The 27,443-nt window shown below is 39.5% G+C and overlaps 1 protein-coding gene and 1 long non-coding RNA gene across 2 annotated transcripts in view; one reads left to right on the forward strand and one right to left on the reverse strand.

Moving 5' to 3' along the window:
- LOC128653428 (uncharacterized) overlaps positions 1-13,025 on the reverse strand; it is a 62,823-nt gene extending 49,798 nt beyond the window's left edge. The window contains exon 1 of the long non-coding RNA XR_008401353.1: positions 12,847-13,025. This is a non-coding gene — a long non-coding RNA (uncharacterized LOC128653428). The remainder of the gene's footprint in view (positions 1-12,846) is intronic.
- PIK3C2B (phosphatidylinositol-4-phosphate 3-kinase catalytic subunit type 2 beta) overlaps positions 1-16,787 on the forward strand; it is a 315,182-nt gene extending 298,395 nt beyond the window's left edge. Inside the window, exon 33 of the mRNA XM_053706696.1 lies at positions 14,956-16,787. Coding sequence (XP_053562671.1) covers positions 14,956-15,144 — 189 coding nt within the window. The 3' untranslated portion in view covers positions 15,145-16,787. The remainder of the gene's footprint in view (positions 1-14,955) is intronic.
- The last annotated feature ends 10,656 nt before the right edge of the window (positions 16,788-27,443 follow it).

Raw genomic sequence — 27,443 nt, forward strand, 5'->3', positions numbered from 1 at the left:
AGTGTTGGCGATGTGGGGGGATGGCTGTCCAAAGCTTTTGGTGACATTTTCTAAGTAGCAGAGTTAGCACATTGTATTTCCACAATGTACTCTCTTCCAGCACTGACAAACACACATTTTGGGCTATGTGCTAAAAATATTATCTAAAGGGATATTAAAAATCCATGAAAGGGCAATGATAGGTTATTCTTGTAGGGCTGTAGAGACCCCATTAGTGCTTAGACTGTTACTTCTGAAAAGGGTAAACGGGGCAGACAGAGAGATTGTAGAGGAAAAGTGAAAGTGGAGAATAATTAAAGGGATAGTCAAGTCAAAAATAATCTTTCATGATTCAGATAGAGCATGCAATTTTAAGCAACTTTCTAATTTACTCCTGTTAACAATTTTTCTTCATTCTCTTGGTATCTTATTTAAAAAAGCTGGAAAATAAGATTAGGAGCCAGCCCATTTTTGGTTCAGTACCAGGGTAGCAACTTGCTGATTGGATGGCCACATTTAGACACCACTCAGCAAGCGCTACCCGGTGCTGAACCAAAAATGGGCTGGCTTCTAAGCTTACATTCCAGCTTTTTAAAATAAAGATACCAAGAAAACGAAGAAAAAATGATAATAGGAGTAAATTAGAAAGTTGCTTAAAGGGACACTGAACCCAATTCTTTTCTTTCGCGATTCAGATAGAGCATGACATTTTAAGCAACTTTCTAATTTACTCCTATTATCAAATTTTCTTCATTCTCTTGGTATCTTTATTTCAAATGCAAGAATGTAAGTTTAGATGCCGGCCCATTTTCGGTGAAGAACCTGGGTTATTCTTGCTGATTGGTGGATAAATTGATCCACCAATAAAAAAGTGCTGTCCAGAGTCCTGAAACAAAAAACAGCTTAGATGCATTCTTTTTCAAATAAAGATAGCAAGAGAACGAAGAAAATTTGATAATAGGAGAAAATTAGAAAGTTGCTTAAAATTGCATGCTCTATCTGAATCACGAAAGAAAAAATGGGGGTTCAGTGTTCCTTTAAAATTGCATGCTGTATCTGAACCATGAACGATACATTTTGACTATACTATCCCTTTAAAAGAGGGTGGCGAAAAAAAAGAGTGAAGAGATATGACAGAGGGTAAAGAAAGAAGGTAAAGAGAAGATATGGCCTGAGCGAGAAGGGGGAGGGTAAAAAGATAAATGAAGAGAGGAGGGAATGGAGAAAGAGAGTTGAGAGAGAATGGAGAGATGATAATTATTAGAAAAAAATCTCCAGGTCTGCTATGACCTTCCATGACTGTCTGAATTTTCTTTCTACAGTCTCTCAGTGGCATTATTTCATTTGTTATGGTTTAAAATAAAAATTACTGCACAATTAGGTATTTTATAATGGCTAAACCTATGCAAAGAGGGAGTGGAGTAGTGGGTGTGGTGTGGGCGTATAGTGGGTGGGATCAGTAGTGGTGAGTGACATTTATGCCTGGCTAGTAGGTTAGGATTTGAAATTTTGAGCCCTATTAAAGGGATAGGTAAAAACTGAAATGTGCGTGGGTGCATTTCAATTTGAATAGAAGCATTTTTGCAATATTATTCCATTATCCAAAATGCTTCTAGTAAAATGTATTACTGTTTTTTAGCGGCCTGTGCATCGTGCCTGCTTTTGTGTCATACAAGCCACTGCTTACTCTCTGGGATAGTGTAGTGCTTGAATATTGGTGCAATGGCCCTCGCAGCATATGTACGTATGCCTCAGAAAACAGTAATAACTTTTACTAGAAGAAATGTTGTTAAAGGGACAGTCTAGTATAAATTAAACTTTCATTATTCAGATAGGACTTTTAATTTTAATCAACTTTCCAATTTACTTTTATCCTCAAATTTGCTTTTTACTCTTGGTATTCTTAGTTTAAACTACACACTGGTAGGTTCATATGCTAATTTCTAAGCCTTTGAGGGCTGCCTCTTATCACATGCTTTTTAAATCTCTTTTCAACACAAAGAGACAGAAAGTACACGTGGGCCATATAGATAACACTGTGTTCAGGCACAGTTTATTTAAGATTTAGCACAAAACAATGCTACATTTAAGACAATAGATAATAAACAGTCAAAGTCATGTGATCAGGGGGCTGGAAGAAGGTTCTTAGATACCAGGTAATCACAGAGGTAAAAAGTATATTAAAGGGACAGTCTAGTCCAAAATAAACTTTCATGATTCAGATAGGGTATGTAATTTTAAACAATTTTCCAATTTACTTTTATCACCAATTTTTCTTTGTTCTCTTGGTATTCTTAGTTGAAAGCTTAACCTAGGAGGGTCATATGCTAATTTCTTAGACCTTCAAGGCCACCTCTTTTCAGAATGCATTTTAACAGTTTTTCACCACTAGAGAGTGTTAGTTCATGTTTTTCATATAGATAACACTGTGCTCATGCACGTGAAGTTATCTGGGAGCAGGCACTGATTGGCTAAACTGCACGTCTGTCAAAAGAACTGAAATAAAGGGGCAGTTTGCAGAGGCTTAGATACAAGATAATTACAGAGGTTAAAAGTATATTAATATAACTGTGTTGGTTATGCAAAACTGGGGAATGGGTAATAAAAGGATTATCTATCTTTTAAAACAATAACAATTCTATGGTAGACTGTCCCTTTAATATAACTATATTGCAAAAATGCTTCTGTTTCAAATTGAAATGCACCCATGTACATTTTAATTTATACCTTTTCTATCCCTTTAAGCCGCTTTTGGGGGGCAGTGCAGGCCAATCAGAGGCATTATTACTTTTGCCATTAATCTGTGTTCAGTGTACTTCCCAGCGTTCCCATTGCCTATGGATGACTTATGCATTACCATGAATGTGACTCCTTTCGGTGCACTTCAGTTTACAAGCGTGCAAGCCAGTAATAATTAAGTAATTAACTAAACAAAGAGTGCTAGGGAGTGTGTGCTGAACAGGTAGAATTAGGCTTATAAAACCTATTCCCCTCAGAATTGTTGTAATTTACACACAAAAACAGAATTTATGCTTACCTGATAAATTTCTTTCTCTTACGGTGTGTCCGGTCCACGGATTCATCCTTACTTGTGGGATATTCTCAATCCCTACAGGAAGTGGCAAAGAGAGCACACAGCAGAGCTGTCCATATAGCTCCCCTCAGGCTCCGCCCCCCCAGTCATTCGACCGACGTTTAGGAGAAAAAGGAGAACCATAGGGTGCAGTGGTGACTGTAGTTTACAAAAATAATTTTAGACCTGACTAAATCGCCAGGGTGGGCCGTGGACCGGACACACCGTGAGAGAAAGAAATTTATCAGGAAAGCATAAATTCTGTTTTCTCTTACATTGGTGTGTCCGGTCCACGGCTTCATCCTTACTTGTGGGAACCAATACCAAAGCTTTAGGACACGGATGAAGGGAGGGAAACAGTCAGGTAACCTAAACGGAAGGCACCACTGCTTGTAAAACCTTTCTCCCAAAAATAGCCTCCAAAGAAGCAAAAGTATCGAATTTGTAAAATTTGGCAAATGTATGCAGTGAAGACCAAGTCGCTGCCTTACAAATCTGTTCAACAGAAGCCTCGTTCTTGAAAGCCCATGTGGAAGCCACAGCTCTAGTGGAGTGAGCGGTAATTCGTTCAGGAGGCTGCCGTCCGGCAGTCTCATAAGCCAATCGGATGATGCTTTTCAGCCAGAAGGAAAGAGAGGTAACAGTTGCTTTCTGACCTCTCCTCTTACCAGAATAAACGACAAACAAGGATGATGTTTGTCTGAAATCTTTTGTTGCTTCTAAATAGAATTTTAAAGCATGAACCACATCTAGATTGTGTAACTGACGTTCCTTTTTAGAAACTGGATTAGGACACAGAGAAGGAACAACTATTTCCTGGTTAATATTCTTATTGGAAACTACCTTTGGAAGAAAACCAGGCTTGGTACGCAAAACAACCTTATCTGTATGGAACACCAGATAGGGTGAGGTACACTGCAAAGCAGACAATTCAGAAACTCTTCGAGCAGAAGAAATAGCAACCAAAAACAAAACTTTCCAAGATAGTAACTTAATATCTACAGAATGTAGAGGTTCAAACGGAACCCCTTGAAGAACTGAAAGAACTAAATTTAGACTCCATGGAGGAGCCACAGGTCTGTAAACAGGTTTGATCCTAACTAAGGCCTGAACAAACGCCTGCACATCTAGTACAGTTGCCAGACGCTTATGTAACAGAATAGACAGAGCAGATATCTGTCCTTTCAACGAACTAGCTGACAATCCTTTCTCCAATCCTTCTTGGAGGAAAGATAACAACCTTGGAATCCTAATCTTACTCCACGAGTAACCCTTGGATTCGCACCAACAAAGATATTTTCGCCATATCTTATGATAAATTTTCCTAGTAACAGGCTTTCTAGCCTGGATCAGAGTATCTATAACTGATTCAGAGAATCCACGCTTAGCTAGAATTAAGCATTCAATCTCCAAGCAGTCAGTTGCAGAGAAACTAGGTTTGGATGTTTGAATGGACCTTGGATTAGAAGGTCCTGCATCAAAGGTAGCTTTCATGGTGGAGCCAATGACATATCCACCAAGTCTGCATACCAAGTCCTGCGAGGCCACGCAGGAGCTATCAGAATTACCGAAGCCTTCTCCTCTTTGATTCTGGCTACTAGCCGAGGGAGAAGAGGAAACGGTGGAAAGACATAAGCCAGATTGAATGACCAAGGCGTTACTAGAGCATCTATCGATGTCGCCTTGGGATCCCTGGACCTGGACCCGTAAAGGGGAACTTTTGAGTTCTGGCGGGACGCCATCAGGTCCAGTTCTATGTTGTCCGACTGAAATCTGATGAATTTGGCCTCCGCCAGCCGAGGCCAGGCCAGGAGCGCATTGAATATCGCTCTCAATACTAAAATGTTTATCGGGAGAAGAGATTCCTCCCGAGACCATAGACCCTGAGCTTTCAGGGAGTTCCAGACCACACCCCAGCCTAAGAGACTGGCGTCGGTCGTGACAATGATCCACTCCGGTCTGCGGAAACTCATTCCCTGAGATAGGTGATCCTGAGACAACCACCAGAGGAGCGATTCTCTGGTTATCTGGTCCATTTGTATCTGGGGAGACAAATCTGCATAATCCCCATTCCACTGTTTGAGCATGCACAGTTGCAGTGGTCTCAAATGAATTCTGGCAAAGGGGACTGTGTCCATTGCCGCAACCATTAGACCGATTACCTCCATGCACCGAGCCACAGAAGGCTGAGGATTGGCATGAAGAACTCGACAGGAATTCTAAAGTTTTAAGTTCCTGACCTCCGTCAGAAAGATTTTCATTTCTATCGAGTCTATTATTGTTCCCAGGAAGGAAACCCTTGTGACCGGGGACAGAGAACTTTTTTCTACGTTCACCTTCCACCCGTGAGATCTTAGAAAGGCCAACACAATGCCTGTATGCGCCTTTGCTCTGTGAAAAGACGACGCTTGTATTAAGATATCGTCTAGGTAAGGTGCTACTGCAATGCCCCGCGGTCTTAGAACCACTAGAAGGGACCCTAGCACCTTCGTGAAAATTCTTGGAGCAGTGGCCAACCCGAAGGGAAGAGCCACAAACTGATGATGCTTGTCCATGAAGGCGAACCTTAGGAACTGATGGTGATCCTTGTGGATAGGAATATGCAGGAAAGCATCCTTTAAATCCACGGTAGTCATATATTGACCCTCCTGGATCATCGGTAAGATTGTCCGGATAGTTTCCATCTTGAATGATGGAACTCTGAGAAATTTGTTTAGGATTTTTAAGTCCAGAATTGGCCTGAAAGTTCCTTCCTTTTTGGGAACTACAAACAGGTTTGAGTAAAAACCCCGTCCTCGTACTGCAGTTGGGACTGGGTGTATTACTCCCATCTTTAAAAGATCTTCTATGCAAAGTAAGAATGTCTGTCTCTTTGTCTGGTCTAAAGACAAGCGAGACATGTGGAACCTTCCCCTTGGAGGAAGGTCCTTGAATTCCAGAAGGTACCCCTTAGAGATAATTTCTAACGCCCAGGGATCCAGAACATCTCTTGCCCAGGACTGAGCAAAGAGAGAAAGTCTGCCCCCTACTAGATCTGGTCCCGGGTCGGGGGCTACCCTTTCATGCTGTCTTGGTAGCAGCAGCAGGCTTCTTGGCCTGTTTACCCTTGTTCCAGGATTGCATGGGGTTCCATGCAGGTTTGGACTGGGAAGCGTTAACCTCTTCCTTAGTGGCTGTAGAAGTAGAAGCGGGTCCATTCCTGAAATTGCGAAAGGAACGAAAATAAGACTTATTTTTAGCCTTGAAAGGTCTATCTTGTGGAAGGGCATGGCCCTTTCCTCCAGTAATATCAGAAATAATCTCTTTCAACTCTGGCCTGAAAAGGGTCTTACCCTTGAAAGGAATATTAAGCAATTTTGTTTTGGACGACACATCCGCCGACCAAGATTTTAGCCAAAGCGCCCTGCGCGCCACGATTGCAAAACCAGAATTTTTTGCCGCTAATTTAGCTAACTGAAGAGCGGCATCTGTAATGAAAGAATTAGCCAACTTCAAGGCGTGAATTCTGTCCATAACCTCATCATAAGGGGTCTCCCTCTGTAGGGAGTTCTCTAGTTCCTCAAACCAAAAAGCTGCTGCAGTGGTTACAGGAATAATGCAAGAAACCCTTGTTGAACAAATATTTTCTTAAGCAAACCTTCCAATTTTTTATCAATAGGATCTTCTATTGGTATAGTGGTGCGCTTAGCTAGTGTTGAAACTGCCCCCTCCACCTTAGGGACCGTCTGCCACGCGTCCCTTCTGGGGTCAACATTGGGGAACATTTTCTTAAATATAGGGGGGTGAACAAAAGGTACACCTGGTCTTTCCCACTCCCTGGTCACAATATCCGCCACCCTCTTAGGTATCGGAAATGCATCAGTGTGTACCGGGACCTCTAAGAATTTGTCAATTTTACACAATTTTTCTGGGACCACCAAGGGGTCACAATCATCTAGCGTAGCTAAAACCTCCTTAAGCAGGGCGCGGAGGTGCTCTAGCTTAAATTTAAATGCTATAGTATCTGGCTCTGCCTGCTGAGCAACTTTTCCTGAATCAGAAATTTCTCCCTCAGACAGGCCCTCCCTCACCGCCAAATCAGATTGATGTGAGGGCACTACAAATAAATTATCCGCTGCGTCTGATTGCTCATTTTCTGTATTTAAAACTGAGCTATCGCGCTTTCTTTGAAATGCTGGCAGTTTGGATAAAAAAGCTGCGAGAGAATTATCCATGACTGCTGCTAATTGCTGCAAAGTAACAGGGATCGATGCGCTAGATGTGCTGGGCATCGCCTGCGCGGGCATAACTGGTGTTGACACAGAAGGGGAAGATAAAAAGATGCTACTTGTTTAGAGCGGCAAAGAGAATGACTGGGGGGCGGAGCCTGAGGGGAGCTATATGGACAGCTCTGCTGTGTGCTCTCTTTGCCACTTCCTGTAGGGATTGAGAATATCCCACAAGTAAGGATGAAGCCGTGGACCGGACACACCAATGTAAGAGAAACATACATTTTCATGGCAGATGAGAACCATAGGTGGATGAAGTCTGCCCATATTTCCTATAATTAGTTGTTACGGTGGCCTTATGCTTATCCCAGGCATCCTTAAAGTCTTCCACCATGTTTGTCTTTATCTCCTCAAATAAAAGTTTATTCCATGAACCAACCACCCTTTCTGTGAAGAAGTGCTGCTGCCAATTACTCCTGAACCTTCTAACCTTCATCATGAGGTCATGACCTCTAGTTCTGATGATGCTCTCTTTTTGGAAAACATTTTCAGCTTTAATAAGTCTATAACTATACTTTCCATCCTATTGCTCATTTTTCCTCTAAGCTAACAACTGCCTCAATGATGTGAGCTCTCTGAATTTATGTGGCACAACTCCTCACATTTAACAGACAATGATGTCTGTCCCTCTTTAAAAGAAAAAGATGTCTTGCTGAAGACACATTGAAGGCACCCATTCTCTATGGTGCCAGCACTTTCTGATGTCTCTCGTGAAAATGTCAGACCCTACCCACCTGCCCTGTGTCTAACAGCACCAGGTCTCTTGTAACATTTCCATTGAATACCTTGAATATCGTGATTTCTAAACTTATACCTCAACACTATATATATATATATATATATATATATATATATATATATATATATATATATATATATATATATATATATATATATATATATATATATATATATATATATATATATCGTGGCCGGAGTGTTGGCCGACAGACATTTGGCAGACAAACAAGTGGCTGTCAGATAACAGTCCGGCCACAAGATAGATTTGATAGATAGATTAGATAAATAGATTCGATAGATAGATAAATAAATTCGATAGATAGATTCAGTGGATAGATAGAGAACTACAAGACGTGCAGGCTGGGACCCATGGTTAGGTTCCCAGAGGTGGTTGCGACGCCCGAGGCTCTGATTAGAACAGTGCACTCTGGAGCACATCTGCCCTCGGCCGAACTTGGAACATGCTTCAGCATTCTGTCCATCGGTTAAATGTCCGTCAGCATTCTGTCAGAGCACAATAAATATATATATATTTATTAAAGAGACATTAATTACAAGACATTTATGTTGTGTTGCTATAAAATTACATATCTACCAACCTTTTTACTGCAATTATTTATCAATAGCCAAACTTCACCCACCATTTTCCGTATTTGGAGGAGCCAATCTGGGCTTTAGTTGGCAGACAACAAGGCTAGCCCCCGCTATAATGGCTATATTGTTAGTATTGAGTGAATTGTTTAGCAGTTGTTCTCTCATAAAGCCAAATAGGGAAATATATATAGCAGAGTTAGCCTTGAGAAGTCAGCAGGGTACCGTTTGTGTTCAGGGGGTTAGAAATTGGTCAATTTTCACAGATAAAGTACATGAAATGGGGGGAAATAAACAATTAACGTATATTGCAAAGTTGTTTCATTACGTATAACTACACATGTAGAGCTCTTAAGATGCTTACTGTTGTGTTTACTGATATGGCTATGGGTCATGCAGTCATATACAGAAGCAGTGGCGGCTGGTGAATTATGAAGATGGGGGTGCACTTGGCCCCGCCTCTGACCACATCCCTTGAAAAGCCCCGCCCCTCAGATGGCTCTCTACACACACACGGAGAGGGGGAGAGAGAGAGAAGGAGAGAGAGAGAGAAAGAGAAAAAGAGAGGGGGGGGAAGAGAGAGAGAGAGAGAGAGAGAGAGAGAGAGAGAGAGAGAGACAGACAGAGTATTTTATTATTCAGATAGATGATACAATTTTTAAACAACTTTTCAATTGACTTCTATAATTAAATTTGCTTCATTCTCTTGGTATCCTTTGCAGAAGGAGCAGCAAAGCACACCTAGCTGAACACTTCTAGTCAATCAATCAAAAAGATAAAGCTACAAAGGTGTCTAGCCAGCAATTACCAGCCAGCTCCCAGTAGTGTAGGATATGTACATATTATTTTTGCAACAAAAGATACCAAGAGAACAAACTACATGTGAAAATAAAATAAATTTTAAAAGTGACTTAAATTTGCATGCTGTATCTGAATCACGCAAGTTTAATTTTTTTCCTATCCCTTTCAATGTCTTATCAAAGGGTATGTCATTGGAGTGTAAACCATATTTTACTAACAAAATGCAGTTTCAATGTTTTTTTAAACATTCAGTTTTCATGCAGATCTTTTGTAATGGAATACTGTATTTATAATATGCACATCTCTTACACTAATGGGGATAGCTGGTGATTGGTACCTACACACATTTTTCTTTTGTGATTTGCTAACTAGATTTGTTCAGCTGTCTGTAGTGCAATGCTGTTCTTTCAGCAAAGGATAACAAGAGAATGAAGCAAGTTTGATAATATAAGTAAATTGGAAAGTTGTTTTTAACTATTCATGAACACAATAGTTTTAGGAGATTTAAAGGGACAGGAAACCTAAACATTTTCTTCCATGTTCTATCCAAATCATGGAAGAAAATGTTTGAGTTCCCTGTCCCTTTAAATCTCCTAAAACTATTGTGTTCATGAATAGTTAAACAATCCTGAGAAGGCAGTTAGTAAGGGCTCTAAAACAACCCCCCACCCCTTCCCCCTGTCTGTCCACAGCTACACAGCAAGCACACAGATAGTCCACAGAGATGGGCTGGGGGAGGAGGCAACTTACCTGCAGCTACATCTATGCTACAATGACATAGTATAAAGCTAAATCCTGTTAAGACAAATGGTAAGAAACCAATCTCAAACTCTCTTCATGCATAACCAACCCCCCCCCCTGCATATCAATATTACCCTGATCTACTCTCTTCATGCATATCCCCCCCTGCATATCAATATCACCCTGGTCTACTCTCTTTATGCATATCCCCCCCTGCATATCAATATCACCATGGTCTACTCTCTTTATGCATATCCCCCCCTGCATATCAATATCACCATGGTCTACTCTTTTCATGCATACCCCCCCTACATATCAATATCACCATGGTCTCTTCATGCATACCCCCCTGCAAATCAATATCACCATGGTCTACTCTCTTCATGCATAACCAACCCCCCCCCTTGCATATCAATATCACCCTGGTCTACTCTCTTCATGCATACCCCCTGCATATCAATATCACCATGGTCTCTTCATGCATACCCCCCCTGCATATCAATATCACAGTGGTCTACTCTCTTCATGCATACCCCCCTGCATATCAATATCACCATGTTCTCTTCATGCATACCCCCTGCAATATATTATATAAACATACTTTTACTTCACATATACCCCACCATACTGATTTTATTATGATTGCTGTGTGACAATATATATATATATATATATATATATATATATATATATATATATATATATATATATATACATACACACACACACACACACACACATGTATACATACACACACACATATACATATTAACACCCATTTATTAAAAAACTAAATCTGGCTACTAAGTATATTGGTTGGCTCCTAGAGTCCTAGAATAATTTTTTTAAAGGGCCAGTGTACTCTGAAATCATGGATAATATATAATACCAGTAATACATTCCCTAATTAACTAAATTAGATATGTATAGGAATTTTGAAAAGCAATGCATTTAGTACATTTTACTTTTTTATTTCCTGCTCCTGAAATATTCTGGATGGTGCTGGCACTCCCCAAAAAAAGGGCTGAGCTGTGCTTTTGGCATTGCACTCCAGCAACATATAGATAGGCATTAGAAAATACAGCAATGGGCATTGGGCAGAAAAATATAGGTCCAAACAGTGCAACAACCTTTATTAATTTAAACAGAATGTATACTTGAATCAGACCAAGTATTTTACTGCATATGTATGTAACCCCAGTCCATCCTCCATTCTATTTAAACAGATGTCTATCGGTGCCAGACAGAACACTGTGTGTGGAGCAGCTCCATATAAAGAAGACCGGCAATGTGTGTTCTATGCAGCAGCTGCCTATGTCATAAACTCAGATTAGATCATGAAGACTATATCGTGGCCTCCTTGACACCCTACAGTGTAGCAGCGTTCAGTTGCGATGTGTTTCCTCAATTTGAATTATTTGCCTGCCCACACAAATTTACTGTGGATCGCTAGCCGGACCTGAAGCAACTCTACTTGTTTCACTAGATGAAGACTATACTTCACATTCCAGGGCTCCTTGCACAGACCTGCCCCTGCATGAGTGCACAGCAATGGGATACCAGTTCAGAGATTGTTATGCTGTGTCAGTACCTGATGTCCGGTATATAATATCTTGTGAGTCACCATGCTGTGTTCTGATGCAGGGGCAGGTCTGTGCAAGGAGCCCCGGAATGTGAAGCAGTGTCTTCATCTAGTGAAACAAGTAGAGTTGCATCAGGTCCAGCTAGCGATTGTGGCAGGCAAATAATCTAAAGGCATGAAGGTGCGCAGACAGAGAAGGGAGTGGGAAGTCAGGGTTGAGGATCGTTTCTAAGCAAGCAGCATGGGTTGGGAAAGCATTGTGAAAAAATATATACACACACTTCCAATAAGTTTACCAATTGACTTACATGTATAGCATGATAGATTAAAAACTTTAGCACACAGAAAACCTGGCTGTATATTATAATGTCTGTTTAAGCACTGACCTTTTCTGCAATCCCTCCACACTTGAGTTCAGGAAGAGAAAAGAAATTGAAAACAGAGGAACGTAGTAACTATTTACACCAAGATGGAACCGAACAGTGACACCTGCAGGTAAACATTAAAAGTGCAGGCATTTTTTTTTTAGTCACGTCTGGTCTTTCTGCAGACACACTACAGATTCTGCGATGAGATCAGTGTTCTGCCTTGGGGACAGGGATCTAGGCTGTGTCTGCCGAGTGCTTGTTTTCCTGCTCCCTTTTATTGCTGGCTAACGTTACATCTTTACACAGGAACATTAACTAGTAACTAAACCACCATGCTGCACTTAGAAACTTCCTAAACACAGATATGCTTTCTATACCATGCTCAGAGTCAGCACGGTATGTAAAGCATATCTGTGTTTAGGAAGTTTCTGAGTGCAGCTGCAGCATGGTGGTTTAGTTACTAGTTAATTAAACTTGTTCCTGTGTAAAGATGTAACGTTAGCCAGCAATAAAGGGGAGCAGGAAAACAAGCACTCGGCAGACACAGCCTGGATCACTAATGAGAAGAAGCAGCTGCACGCAGTGGTTAGGACATTACTAACAGTAATAAAACTTGGCCAAACATTTAAAAATTATTAAATGAACACTTCTTCCTACCTTGTCATGCTCTTCCTTCCCGCCGACCTAAAGAAAATCACTCACCGGCTTAACTCTGGCTGCAGCAGTCGGCCCCAGCCCAGATCAATCTGATGCTGCATTGCCGCATAAGTCACATTCACAGTTTACTGACTCAATCTGTCAACGACACCATCTTGGATCTCCACGCTGTGTTTCCCTGAGATGCTCCTCCTCCCACACACACAGGCACAGCTCTTAGGGTGCGAGTGTCACGTGACAGCTGGCTCTCGCACACTAAGAGCTGTGCTCCTTAAGAAGGCTATGGGCTGGCCTGTAGGTGGCACTGCACTCAATGCAGGCTGAAAGTGGAGAGAGCTTTTGCCTATAATTCTGTCTATCGCACTGCTCAGCATGTGCGATAGTCTAGATCAGTGCTTTCCAAACTGTGTGTCGGGACACACTAGTGTGTCGGCAGCAGTGTGTAGGTGTGTCCCTGCTTCAGCACAAATTTTTTTTTAATTTTTTTTTTACATTTTTTTTTTGGTTTCTGACTTTCTGCCTGTTTGCTACGCATATCACATGGTTGACATGTGATTGATACCTAGGGGGTCACAGATCATCTTAACCTATTGGCGCAGCTCAGTGGGAACTGAAACTATTCCCATTGGCACATTGGCTCCTGACTGCATGTGTTGTCTCCTTAATTGGCTCGTGACTGCACGTGTAGTCAGTGAGTGGGACCAGCAGTGTGTTTGCAGGGTGGGCAGTAGTCAGTCGGACTCACCGAGCTCTGAGGGCGGCAGCTTAAACACTGAGCTGAAGTCAGTGGGGTTTTTTTTTTTTGCAACTAGCTCCCAGTAGTGCACTGCTGCTCCTGCTCTTGATATATGGATAGGAAGGGGAAGCTTAAAAATGCTTGATGATGAAATGCGAGTGTCTTTAATATTCCAGCAAATATTCAGAAACTGTGCTCATCCCATCCACCTGATACATCCCATTAAATTAGTAAGTAGCTATTGGTGTTATTAAACTTTTTTTAATTCTTGCACATACATACTGTTACTTGTAAATACATTTAGTTATTATATATTTTTTGTATGTGTCGTATCTCTTAAAACAGGTTAGTTTAACCTCCTGTTTGCTAGTACAACTGAATTACTGTGTCACAAAATGATGTAGGTCTAAAAAGTGTGTCACCAACATGAAAAGTTTGGAAAGCTCTGGTCTAGATAGAAGTATACAGCCCTCTCCACTTTCAGCCTTATTAAGAATTAAAAAGTGCAATTTTAATGTTTTTTAGTAAAAACTGAAGTGGAGAATGGAAGATTTTTTTATTTTATCTGCAAAAAAAGTTTAAAAATGTAAAAAAAAAAAATTTATTTTCTCATTCTTTTTTTTTTTTTTTTCATCAGGGGTCAGTTCAGGTCAGGGGGTTCAGGTCAGGGGGTTCACGTGCTCAAGTGCTCCTATAGAGGAGCCTCCACTGTACAGAAGGATGCTTCCAACAGTTAATAAAGAGGACAATTTGAAGGCTCTAAACATCTTATCTTAGTAGCACGAACAAACATTATATATAGACATCACTGCCTCACAGCATAGTCTCGTAGGATGTCATTCCTGCTTGTTACTTACTCATGTGAATTGTTAGATAAAGTCTGCCATTTATTTTAATCCTGTCCGCTAAATAAAGTATGGCTATATATAGATAAGACTGTGCAGATTCAATGAATGCTGCTTTGAAGGATTTTGTTTAGTCATATATTTAAATGTGACTAAATAGTGCTACCAGAAATAGTTTTTTTAATATATCAGTTTGAATGTACGGGAAACCTGATTTGTTTTGTTCAACATATTGATTAAATTCCATGTTTGTTTTGTGTCATTTTTATTTCTCAAAAGTGATGTGAGCAGCAAGTGCCATGTCTTCCCTCTGTCATCATAACAAGCATATATAATTTAACCACTAATATACTCTAATTTTCCTTTCAGATAAACCAACATTTTTCATTTTTATAGGCCCTCTGATTTTTAGCAGGAAATAGGAATGCCACATACAAATATTTATACAGTATATTTATATATAATTTTTTTAAATTAGTTTAGAGACCCATCAGATTATATGTCTATAAATACACTACAATCTGATCATCGTTTTTAGATGCTAATATAAGTTGTTTGATTCTCTTTTTACAGTTGGTGTATGACAGGATCCCCAAAGGAGACCTTCAGCAGCGTGAAATACATTTGTCTGTTCTAAGTGAGGAGGGATTCTGGGAAAATATTCTACTTGGTGTGGTCAGCATCCGACTGCGAGATCTGGATCTCAGCAGTAGTAACATATGTTGGTTCCAGCTAGGATCTGCCAGTCAGACAGATGTTTAAATGCCCTGGTTCATGTCAACCACGAAAAAAGCATGTGTCACCACTTTTGTGACTGCTCTATAATGTCTAGAATTTTTTTGTTTTATTTTGGGTTTTTTATAAAGCTGTCATAACAAAAACAAGCTCAAAGAGTTTATTTGACAGCTGATATAAAAATATTTTTTTTTTCCAAGGGAATTCGAGAAACTGCAGATAATATGGACTTCCTTCTACAGAAGGGTTTCAGGAAAAGACTGGAAAATCTACAGTACTTCAATACGTTTACCTTGTGTCAAGGGAACCAGGACTGGACAGAAGGTGCTGGAAATAACTGGGATTTTACTTGCAGGGGATATACAGATGGGGTGAGGGAAAATTCAGAATGACTAATAATTTTTATTTTGAAAATTAAAAATGCTTTTCGTTCATAAGGGACGTTCAGACTAGAGTGGGTGGGGCTTAGGTCTAGAGAAATAGTGGCATCTGAAAAAGTTGTACTGATCTGCCGGTGCAAATATAATTAAGCATCTTCTGAGTTTAGAAAGAAACAGAATTTAGTGTTTTGTTTTTTAAACACTGTTATGCACATCTGTATGTAGGGCATTCATTTTTGATCCCATTCATTTTTTTTATTTTTTTTTCACTTTGTCTTTATTTTATATTTTATTTTTTGCCATGTATTTATTTAAATTTTAGTCACTTGTTATCTATCAGCTTTATTTTCTGCTGATGTGCACTCTGAATGTAACTGAAACAAACTTCTTTTTTTAATGTTCCGTAAGTCAAAATTAAGATATATGGGATATGGAGGGATAAGACAGTTGATACATTAAGACGGTAACTTCATACAAATGATAAAAGCAGGAACGTTTTTGGCACTAGAAATTTATAAAGGTTCTTCTTTTTACTACTACTTTACTTCTAATTTAAAAAAGAAAATAATAATAATAACTTGAATCATGGGTTTAAAGGGAGGTCCACTTTCCTTGAAGACATTATATTTGCTTATTTATTTGGTTACTTAAAATCTTCATTTAGTTATTAAGCCTACAGTATTGGCTACATGAAAACGGATAACTAATGTGCACACAAATGACATGGCAAAACCTTATTGGCCAGTGGAATTGAAGCTTGATTTGCTTTCCTGTCGCTATCCCAACAGAGGCAAATCATCAACTTGAAATATCAAATTACAGAAGTTTCCAAATGAACATTTTGATAAACTTAAAAAGATACTGATTTAATATTGCAAGTTTTTTTTTTAAGGTAAAGATGGATTTTTTATTCATAAGTGGTTGCAACTGTAGGATGACAAGATAACATATACAATATTTAAATTACCACTATCTTGTATACAATGGATTACTGTTGAGAATTTGTTGTTCTTCAATTAATTTCTTGGAAGAAAGGACTTTCACAAAACTGGAAAGTATTTTCAGGTCTTTAAGATAAGGTGGGGATTTGGATGGGGCTCTGTAATTCTTTAATGGTGAGAATTGGGGCTCAATTATACTGTGCCGCTGTACAATTTAACAAAATTGCTTCCCAAGGAGAGCTCGTTTTAAATGAGGGCATAAATTCCTTTGCCCCTGCCTAATACTGACCACTAATGATATGTGTTTGTGCTGAATAAAATAACCACATTTTTTTTTCTCTTTTCAAAAGTCTGTTTTGATCTTTTAATTTAGTGGAACTATAAATTATAACTGCATGGTGAAATTGTTAATATTTAAAAGCTAAATGTGTGTCTGTAATGTTGTTATTGCAGATTTGTACATTGGAGCACAGCAGAGAATCTCTGCTAGTGAAGGGTTAAAAACAGCAATCTGGTCTGTCATTACACTTCCTACACAACACAAAAAAATATACCAGATATCCATAGAGTTGCCATATTTTCACCACAGACTGTTCAATGCAATTACAACTCATGTATTATTCCTTCAAAAATTGATGGGCCCTGCTGCAATTGGATGAAGAGGCTGGAGAATGGATATCATTGATATGAAGCATATTCAGGTGCTACAGGGATCATGGATGGTTGCATTGACTGTCATATTGGGGGTTATGAGAGTCTGCATCTGGTGGATATGGTAAGAGTTAATGCCCGGGGGCTGGGCAGATGTATTAATTAGGAAAATGATGACCAGCTGGTAAGTAGTAGGCGGAGTAGTAACAAAGTTACAAGGTTAGGCTTAAAATTGGTGGATTGGGATTAGCATGGTTAGGGTTAGTCTGGGGTGCTTAGTATTAATGAGGTAGCGTGTACCAAAGTATACAATTACTAGTGCTAGTCTATATAAGTTCATTGTGGTAGGCTATCATGCAGTAAGGGTAACTGGATCTGTGGGTGGTCTGGGCATTCATATGAATCCCCAATATATTAGATAAACACTGGTACTTCTGTAATTTAGTTATCAGTGCTTACTGCAGAAAGGCTTCAAAATCTACTTGCTGGGTGGTCATTGTTATCTAATACAAGGAGAACCTTTTATTTTGTCAACAGCAAATAAGGTTCTTTCAACAAAAAATATGGAGAGGAATGTCACCTAAACACAAATTTACTTTCATGTAATGATGTGCATTTATGGCTTATATAAGAACAACAGAGGGTGCTTCCATTTTGAAATAGTAACTAATATGCTGGAAAAGGACAAATATTCAGTGTTTTCCTTTATTATTTACATATGAATTGTATAAAACTGGAAAGGAGACTTCCTAAGTAGGCAACACTTTCACTCTTGATAATAATGCTAAAATGAAACAAAAATTTGTAGTATCAACACTTTTCCCATGGTCACAAGTTCCTGGAAGGCCTTCATAAAAACTATAGTTAAAACATAGACAGAGTAGCAACCCTATACTAATAGATTTTCTAAAATACTTTACTTTCTTCTTAGCCATAAACAAACAAAAACACAAGATGGGGCATATGGTACCAAATGGCGAGACTAACTGGAAAATTCATTCCATAGTCTACAGATTCTGAAAGTTCTATAGCATAGTTTTATAGTAATCACTCTACAAACTATACAAATCGGTTCAAATATCAGCTTTCAAATACCAACAAAAGCCTTGTTCTTAATATAAAGGTTTGAGGAAATGTAGGCAGTATTCCGTCAAGAACCAAATGGAACTTACAGGGATATTAAACACATTGAAATTCTGATACAAAAAGTGTAATAGTAAAACAACATTGCAATATACTTTGATTTACTTTGCCCCTTTCTCATGTAATTTAACTCAGAAAAGTGTGGGTTTCCCAACTCTAAGAACTGGAAATGAGCACTGCAGACTGCACAAACCAAAGCCTACTACATATCTGACCTTAGCAGAGGTTATTAGATAACAAACAAATAATGTAGTTTTTGCTAATGTAATGACAGTGGCTATCCATATCTGCTCCAGAAATAAGTCTAGATTTGCTCCTCCAAATAAAGCAAGTGGTTAGTGGAATTTAGCTATTGAAAAACAATGGCAGCAAACAACGTATTTGATTAAAAAATTGTTTACACTTGGCTGGTATGTTAGCAAGATAATAGATGTGCCCATCTGAAACCCTCAGGCTGTTACCTCTTTGTCATTTCAACCAGGATGTCAGCACCTGCACATACAATTATCTTCCAGTTAACTTAGACATTGCAGAATTCTCCTTAAATTAGAAGGTAACAATTTTCAAATGACATTTTGAATCATATTCAAGACACCCATAGGACTTGAAGGGATCGTTTTTTTTATAAACTTAAAGGGACAGTAAGTCAACATTAAACTTTGGTGATTTAGATACAGCATGACATTTAAATTTAGATACAGCATGACATTTTAAACAACTTTCCAGTTTAATTCTAGTATCAATGTTGCTTTGTTCTCTTGGTATGCTTTGTTAAAGAATAATACTGGATGAGCTCAGGAGCATGCATGTCGCCAGCAATGTTTGCAACAATGTTTATATCAATATTGTATTTACAAACACTGCTGACAAAGACACATGCATACTCCTGAGCTCTAACATTGTTACAAACACTACTGCCAGATGGCTAAAGAAACGTGCACGCTCCTTAGCTCACCTAGGAGTACTCTTTCACAAAAGATACCAAGAGAATGAAGGAAATTGATTATCTAAGTAAATTGGAAAGTTGTTTAAAATTGCCTTCTATATCCAATCCATTAAAGTTTTAATGTGACTTTACTGTCCCTTTAATATTTATTGAAATAAATCTTACATGGATGTGGTGATATTTTATCACTGGAATATTCACCTAGCTGTTATTCACAGATTTTATCCCTGGAAAATTCACATAACTGGTTTTAAAATTGAATATTCAAGTAGTTAATTCTTAAACTATACTGTGTAAAACTATAGATTAGGCTTTGGCCTAGTCTCTGTCTAAAAAAGGACACTCCACAAAATAGAAACCCAGACCAGCTCCTACATAAAAGACGATTTATTGATATTGTTTAAAAATGAAAAATCCACAGCACACTATTAAAACTTAAGGCCATAGGTGCACCTACAGGTTAGGTAAAACACATTGAGGTCAGGTACCCCTCACAACTGGCGCGTTCGGTAGTGCCCCTAATTATAGTTAGTTGTACCGCCTCATATACATACTGGTTAGTGTTTTCTGAAAGGTTAATTTCTGACTAGCCTCCTATGTCTAATTAGTCTAAATACTAGTAGCCACGTCACTTTCAAACTATACAAAAGAAGAGGTCATTACAGAGTTATACACTTATACAAAACCATGCCAATTTTTCTCAAGGTATATATAAAGATTAACATTATATGTTTAACATTATATAGATTAATTCACATTATAGTAGCAGTGAATTTCTTTCCTCATTATACATATGATTCATAGATTTAACCCCTTAAGGACCAGCGACGTACCCTGTATGTCACTGGCCTTTTTTTGGGACTTGATTGTTTAATAGCGCGGTCTTGCCACCAGCGTTGAGACTGCTCTATTCCATAAAGCCTGCTGGAGGGAGGGCATTAATAGCGTGTTCTTGCTAGACTTGTGCTATTATGTCCTGAAAAAAACCTTAACGACCAGTGACATACAGGGTACATTGTGGTCATTAAGGGGTTAATATTGCAGAGTGTGTTCGTAGTGACACCAAAGCAAACAGCCTGATACATAGTATCATAGCAGATTAATTTAACATAGCGCACATAAATGACTAGCAAAGAAATGAGGAAGATATCCATAATATCATGCATACATAATGCTTTAAGTAATTTGCTTGTTGTATAAAGGATTTAAACCAATATATTATGTCATGGATTGATCTATGTTCTTGGGGTGGATCTAAAAATTATATATAATAATAATAATTCACACAATTTTAGGCAAATCTTACTCTTAAAGCACTGTACTGACTACTTATCTAAAATGTCTCATAACCCCAAATAACAGTGGATTACTCTTCTTTCCTTATCATCAACTTTATGATATATGAAAAGGGATCATCTCTGTCAAGGATCTTATATACCATACATATTTTCATCCTCAAATTAAATTGAAAGTTCTTCACATCATCCACTGTTATTAGAATAGTGCTAATATCAAACTAGTACGTTATTAAAGCCTTAATAGCTAATACACAGTTTATCCCTGTCAGCATTAGAACAATATTCAAATGCATTTCCATTAGTACTAAGTTGATTTTAAATTATCAAATCCTCTGTAGATCATTCTGCGTCTATACTGTCCCTGTAGTGGCATATATATGTATATATATATATATATATATATATATATATATATATATATATATATATATATATATATCTCATTCCCTACATAACGACATCTGATATATATAATGAGGTGATATGGTATAGGAGAATAATACAAAGATGTAAACGTTTTGGATTCCCCGTGATGACTCCCAATGATTGATTAGATCCTTTTCTGAGTTGAATCCTCTGGGTAAATGTGTACATAACTTGAAAATCCAAAATGCTTTTCTCTTATATATATATTTTTTTTTTAATTTTTGTTGAGGTTTTCAAAACACATATCATACATTGAAGATTCACTTGTCTCAAGAATCATATTACAATAAAATATAGGATCGGCATCAACAGAAATGTATATCAAACAATAATCTGTATAATGACTATGGAATATTGTAGTCCAGCATTAAATACCATGACTGCTCAAATTCACACACATATATATATATATATATATATATATATATATATATATATATATATAAAATCCAGGAAAATTGAAAAACACAATGGATAGCACACATCTTGATACATTGGCCTCTATTTATCAAAGTCTGGCGGACCTGATCCGACAGTGCGGATCAGGTCCGCCAGACCTCGCTGAATACGGAGAGAAATACGCTCTCTGTATTCAGCATTGCACCAGCAGCTCACAAGAGCTGCTGGTGCAACGCCACCCCCTGCAGAATCGCCGCCAGCAGGGGGTGTCAATCAACCCGATCGTACTGTATCGGGTTGAATTGCGGCGATGTCTGTCCGCCTGCTCAGAGCAGGCGGACAGGTTATGGAGCAGCAGTCTTTAGACCGCTGCTTCATAACTGGTGTTTCTGGCGAGCCTGCAGGCTCGCCAGAAACACGGGGCCTCAAGCTCTATCCGGAGCTTGATAGATAGGCCCCATTGTTAAATTTCTCAGCAATTCAAATATATTAACCAAACAATAATGAATACAATTTTCATCAAACACCCACAAAATCATGTTTGCAATTAAAGGATTACAAAAGTTTGTCAGTTATTAAAAATAATTATGTCATTCGAAAATCAGCAGATTGAACTTACTTTCAACGGATAAAAATGTTTTCCTACTAAAAATACAACCCCAATTCTGAAAAAGTTGGGACAGTATGCCCCTGTCCCAACTTCTTTGGAACATGGTGCAGTTATCAGATTTGAAATGAGTGTATATTTTCAAACATACATTAAATTCACAAAGTAAAACATCAAATAATGTGTTTTCAATATAGTACAGGGTGAATTACATTTTCAAATTACTCTTTTTGTGTGTTTTTTTGCATTTTTCATACCGTTCCAGCTTTTTCGGAATAGGTGTTGTAAATATTTTTAACACCAAGTTTATGTCACAAATGCCAGCCCTGAAAATGGTTGTGTCCAGACCATTCAATAATGCCCAATCACTGAACTCCAAATTAATTTATGCTATGTGCACTCCCATCCGCATGCAATTTACAAAAGTAGCCAAACACATGCGCCTGAACTCCCAACGCTTGTGCATAAGTACTATTGAAGATTTCTGTCCCTAACATTAGATTTCCTTCTGTCATGTGGGATAAGAGCTGAGATGTCACTCAATTTGCATTAGCCAATCATGGTGGGCAACCTGAGTTCTCTTTTTGTCCGCAGTACTGAGTAAAGCGCACGTTCCCATGCAATCGCTCTGTAATACAAATAAATTGCATTTGTTTAAGCATTTAACAAAATGCTCGGTAGTCTAGGGGAGCGACCATCATATTGTGTTAATTATAGTTCTTTATTATTATTATTATCGGTTATTTATAGAGCGCCAACAGATTACGCAGTGCTATTAACAAAGGCGGAGTAGAACAAAACAGTTATAGGGATCAAATGGGTAGAGGGCCCTGCCAAGAGTTACACTGTTGTAGTCAGCTCTTAAGAAGGTGATCTACAAACAGCTGGACTTTTAGGCTTACATGCTAAGGGGGTTCAGGGGATAGCAATGGAGGAGAGGAACTGGTATAAAGTAAGGTTAGCGTAGGTTGTATGCATCCCTGAACAGTAAAATCTTTAGGGAGCACTTGAAGCTTTTAAAACTAGAAGAGAGTCTTGTGGAGTGAGGCAGAGAGTTCCACAAGATGGGAGCCAGTCTGGAGAAGTCCTGTAAACGGGAGTGTGATGAGGTGACAAGAGAGGAGGAGAGTAGGAGGTCATGAGCAGAGCGAAGGGGACGGGAGGGAGAGTATCTGGAGACAAGGTCAGAGATGTAGGGGGGAGCAGTGCAGTTGAGGGCTTTGTATGTCAGAGTGAGAATTTTGTGTTTAATCCTGGAGGCAAGAGGAAGCCAGTGAAGGGATTGGCAGAGAGGTGCAGCAGATGAAGAGCGACGTGTAAGGAAGATGAGTCTGGCAGAGGCATTCATTATGGATTGTAAAGGAGCTAGGCGGCAGGTGGAGAGACCAGAGAGGACAGAGTTGCAGTAATCAAGGCGGGAAAGAATGAGAGAGTGGATTAAAATCTTAGTTGTATCTTGTGTAAGGAAGTGTCTAATTTTAGAGATGTTTTTAAGGTGGAAGCGGCAGGCTTTAGCCAAGGACTGAATGTGAGGAGTGAAGGAAAGATCTGAGTCAAATGTGACCCCGAGACATCGGGCATGCGGGGTAGGGGTAATGATGGAGTTGTCGACAGTTATAGTGATATTGGGGGTGGAGATTTTGGAAGAAGGGGGGAAAATGAGGAGCTCAGTTTTGGAGAGATTTAGCTTGAGGTAGTGGGAGGACATCCAGGAAGAGATGTGAGAAAGACAGTTAGTGACACGGGTTAGCAAGGAAGGAGATAGGTCTGGTGCAGAGAAGTAGATTTGGGTGTCATCGGCATACAAATGATACTGGAAACCGTGGGACTTAATTAGGGAACCTAGTGATGACGTATAGATTGAGAAGAGAGGGGGACCGAGGACAGAGCCTTGCGGTACTCCGACAGAAAGTGGTGACGGGGCAGAGGAGGCCCCAGAGAAGGCTACACTGAAGGTACGGTTTGATAGGTAGGAAGAGAGCCACGAAAGGGCTGTGTCACAGATGCCGAAGGATTGGAGGGTTTGGAGCAAAAGAGGGTCGTCGACAGTGTCAAAAGCAGCGGACAGATCAAGGAGGATAAGCAGAGAGAAGTGGCCTTTTGATTTAGCTGTAAGTAGGTCGTTGGTGACCTTAACAATAGCTATCTCTGTGGAGTGATAGGGACGAAATCCAGATTGCAGTCGGTCAAGAAGGGAGTTTAACGTAAGGAAATGGGATAGGCGTGCATATGCTAGTTTTTCGAGAAGCTTTGAAGCAAGAGGGAGGAGGGAAATAGGGCGGTAGTTGGATGGGGAGGTAGGATCAAGGGAAGGTTTTTTGAGGATAGGTGTGACCAGCGCATGTTTCATCGATGAGGGTAATGTACCAGTGCTGAGGGAGAGGTTGAAAATGTGTGTTAGTATAGGGGTAAGGGTAGCAGAGAGGGAGGGGAGTAGCTGTGAGGGGATAGGGTCAAGGGGATAGGTAGTGAGGTGAGAGTGCAGTATAAGTGCCGAAACTTCTTCCTCAGTAACAGGGGAGAATGAACTAAGTTTCAGGTTATGAGGGTTGTGGTTGAGTGAGAGCATTTGAGGGGGGGAGAGAATGGAATTATGTTGAGAGCTGATTTCATGTCTGATGGAGTCAATTTTGTTATTGAAGTGACTGGCAAAGTCTTAAGCTGACAGAGAAGTTGTATTAGGAAGTTGGGGAGGGCGGAGTAGAGTATTGAAAGTGGAGAACAGACGTTTTTGGTTTGAAGAAAGATTAGAGATAAGAGTAGAGAAGTAATGTTGCTTATAGAGATTAAGGGCAGAATAGTAGGAGTTCAAGATGAATTTGTAATGAAGAAAATCAGCTGAACTCCATGATTTTCTCCAATGCCGTTCAGCAGTACGGGAACAGAGTATGCCAGGGCTGGGGATGATTGTGTGATTTCCGAGCAGTGGTAAGAGGGGCGAGATTGTCAAGGACGGATATAAGGGTGGAATTATAGTGGCAGATAGATTGTTCAGGGCAGGAAAAGGAGGAGAAGGATGAGAGGAGCGGTTTAAGGGAATTAGCAAGTTGTTGCTGATCTAAAGACATTAATGTTTCTGTGAAGTTTGGTGTGAGGAGTAGATGGTGGGAGAGTTGTAGGAAGGGATGATATATTGCAAGTAAGGAGATGGTGGTCAGAAAGAGGAAAAGGGGAGTTTGAGAAGTTTGAGAGAGTGCATCAATAGCTAAAGATCAGGTCAAGAGAGTGACCGTCTTTGTGAGTGGGAGAATCGGTCCATTGTGACAGACCAAAAGAGGAAGTGAGTTGCAGAAGTTGTTTAGCAGATGAGGCAGTGGGATTGTTAAGGGGGATGTTGAAGTCGCCAAGAATGAGGGCAGGGGTGTCTGAGGAAAGGAAAAAGGGTAGCCAGGCAGCCAAGTGATCTAGAAATTGAGTTGAGGAGCCAGGGGGTCGGTATATGACTGCAACACGTTCAGAGAGAGGGGAGAATAAGCGAATCATGTGGGTTTCGAATGAGGGAAAAGTGAGGGAAGAGATGGGATGTATTTGTTGAAAGGTGCAACGAGAGGAAAGTAAAATACCTACACCACCTTCTTGTCTGTTACCAGACCTAGGAGTGTGGCTGAAGTGGAGATCCCCATGTGACAGAGCAGCAGTGGATGCTGTGTCTAGGGGAGAGAACCAGGTTTCTGTTAGGGCCAGAAGGTTGAGGGAGCGGGAGATGAAGAGGTCATGTATAGAAGTGAGTTTGTTGCAAACAGAGCGAGAGTTCCAGAGTGCGCAAGTGAAAGGGGTAGTGGCTTTAGATGCAAGAGGAATGTGAGTAAGGTGTGCAGAGTTTTGTTTTCTGAGTCTATGGGATGGTACACATGGATGTGCACGGCTTGTCAGTGGTTGGGGACCAGGATTAGGGGAGATGTCACATGCAGTAAGTAGAAGCAAGAGGGAGAGTGACATGAGATGAGATACAGATTTGCAGTAGTGAGACTGCTTTTGAGATGAGCTGCAGGGGGTAGAGAGAGTGTTTAGGAATAGGTAAAGTTCATGAGTAGAAAAGTAAGGTGAGTTTAAGAGAGATGGGCTAATGAACAGTGCAGGTGGAGAGGGAGAAGGAGTAATTGAATAGTGTAGTTTGTTATAGAGACAAAGGGTAGCAAAAAGGAATATGAATATATTGAGCATTTTTACAGAATTGGGCACCAGTTAAAAACATAAGACACAGAATTACTGTAACAATTGCATAAGGGAACAAAAGGTATATGAAACATAATATAACAAAAGTACTGTGTATTCTATAGGGTTAAGGGAATGGAAGGATGTGCTGATCAGTGTTTGCACTTGTCATTTCAGGAGAGTAAAAGTTGTGTGGGACTATCTATAAATGAGCTGTGGGTGGGGTGAGGGGTAGGGAAGCTGTTTTCCAGAAGGCTACCTGTAGTAAGTTAGAGGGCAGATGAAGCAGCTGAGTGGAAAAGTCTGTGTATTTTCTCAGAGTTTGGGGAGAGAATGTGTTTCAATTCAAGCTGTAGTAAGTTAGAGGGCAGATGAAGCAGCTGAGTGGAAAAGTCTGTGTATTTTCTCAGAGTTTTGGGAGAGAATGTGTTTCAATTCAAGCTGTAGTAAGTTAGAGGGCAGATGAAGCAGCTGAGTGGAAAAGTCTGTGTATTTTCTCAGAGTTTTGGGAGAGAATGTGTTTCAATTCAAGCTGTAGTAAGTTAGAGGGCAGATGAAGCAGCTGAGTGGAAAAGTCTGTGTATTTTCTCAGAGTTTTGGGAGAGAATGTGTTTCAATTCAAGCTGTAGTAAGTTAGAGGGCAGATGAAGCAGCTGAGTGGAAACGTCTGTGTATTTTCTCAGAGTTTTGGGAGAGAATGTGTTTCAATTCAAGCTGTAGTAAGTTAGAGGGCAGATGAAGCAGCTGAGTGGAAAAGTCTGTGTATTTTCTCAGAGTTTTGGGTTAATTTATTATTATTATCAGAGTTCTTTATCATTTATTATTCTTTACTATAAATTATGCTTGTTTTTCTAGGCGTGATTCCATTCTGCTAAGGGTGTGGATACTGAGGCGGTTCCAATTACACTGCGGTCATGCGACCCTTGATATAGTGACGTTGTCACTTTGGGTTTGGACATATTTTGCATGTGCGCCAGAATCGTATTGCAGAGCAAATGCGTGGGTACGTGGGCTTTTTTTTAAAAAAAAAAATGCAAATTAGCCTCACGTGGCTTTGGAAATCCACCCATTTTAGAATGAAGATTGCAGGGAAACTCTTAAGAAACGAAACAGCAAGGAGGACTATTTCAACTTATATTAACCTATACAATGAAAATATAAAAATATTTGCCTCTTACATCCCTTTAAAAATATAAAACAACCCAGTTACCTCATACAAATTTCTCTAACATATATTCAGTATTTTTAAATAGACAGAATATGTTTTTTGTTTCTCAATTGGTAATAAATAATATTTTTCATTTTTCTTCCAAAGGCAGGGAGAGTGAACGACTTCATTCCTTACTGTTGGGAATATCAACACCTGGCCACCAGAAGGAG

The sequence above is a fragment of the Bombina bombina genome, chromosome 3 (genome assembly GCF_027579735.1).
Source record: "Bombina bombina isolate aBomBom1 chromosome 3, aBomBom1.pri, whole genome shotgun sequence".
Classification (NCBI taxonomy): Eukaryota; Metazoa; Chordata; class Amphibia; order Anura; family Bombinatoridae; genus Bombina; species Bombina bombina.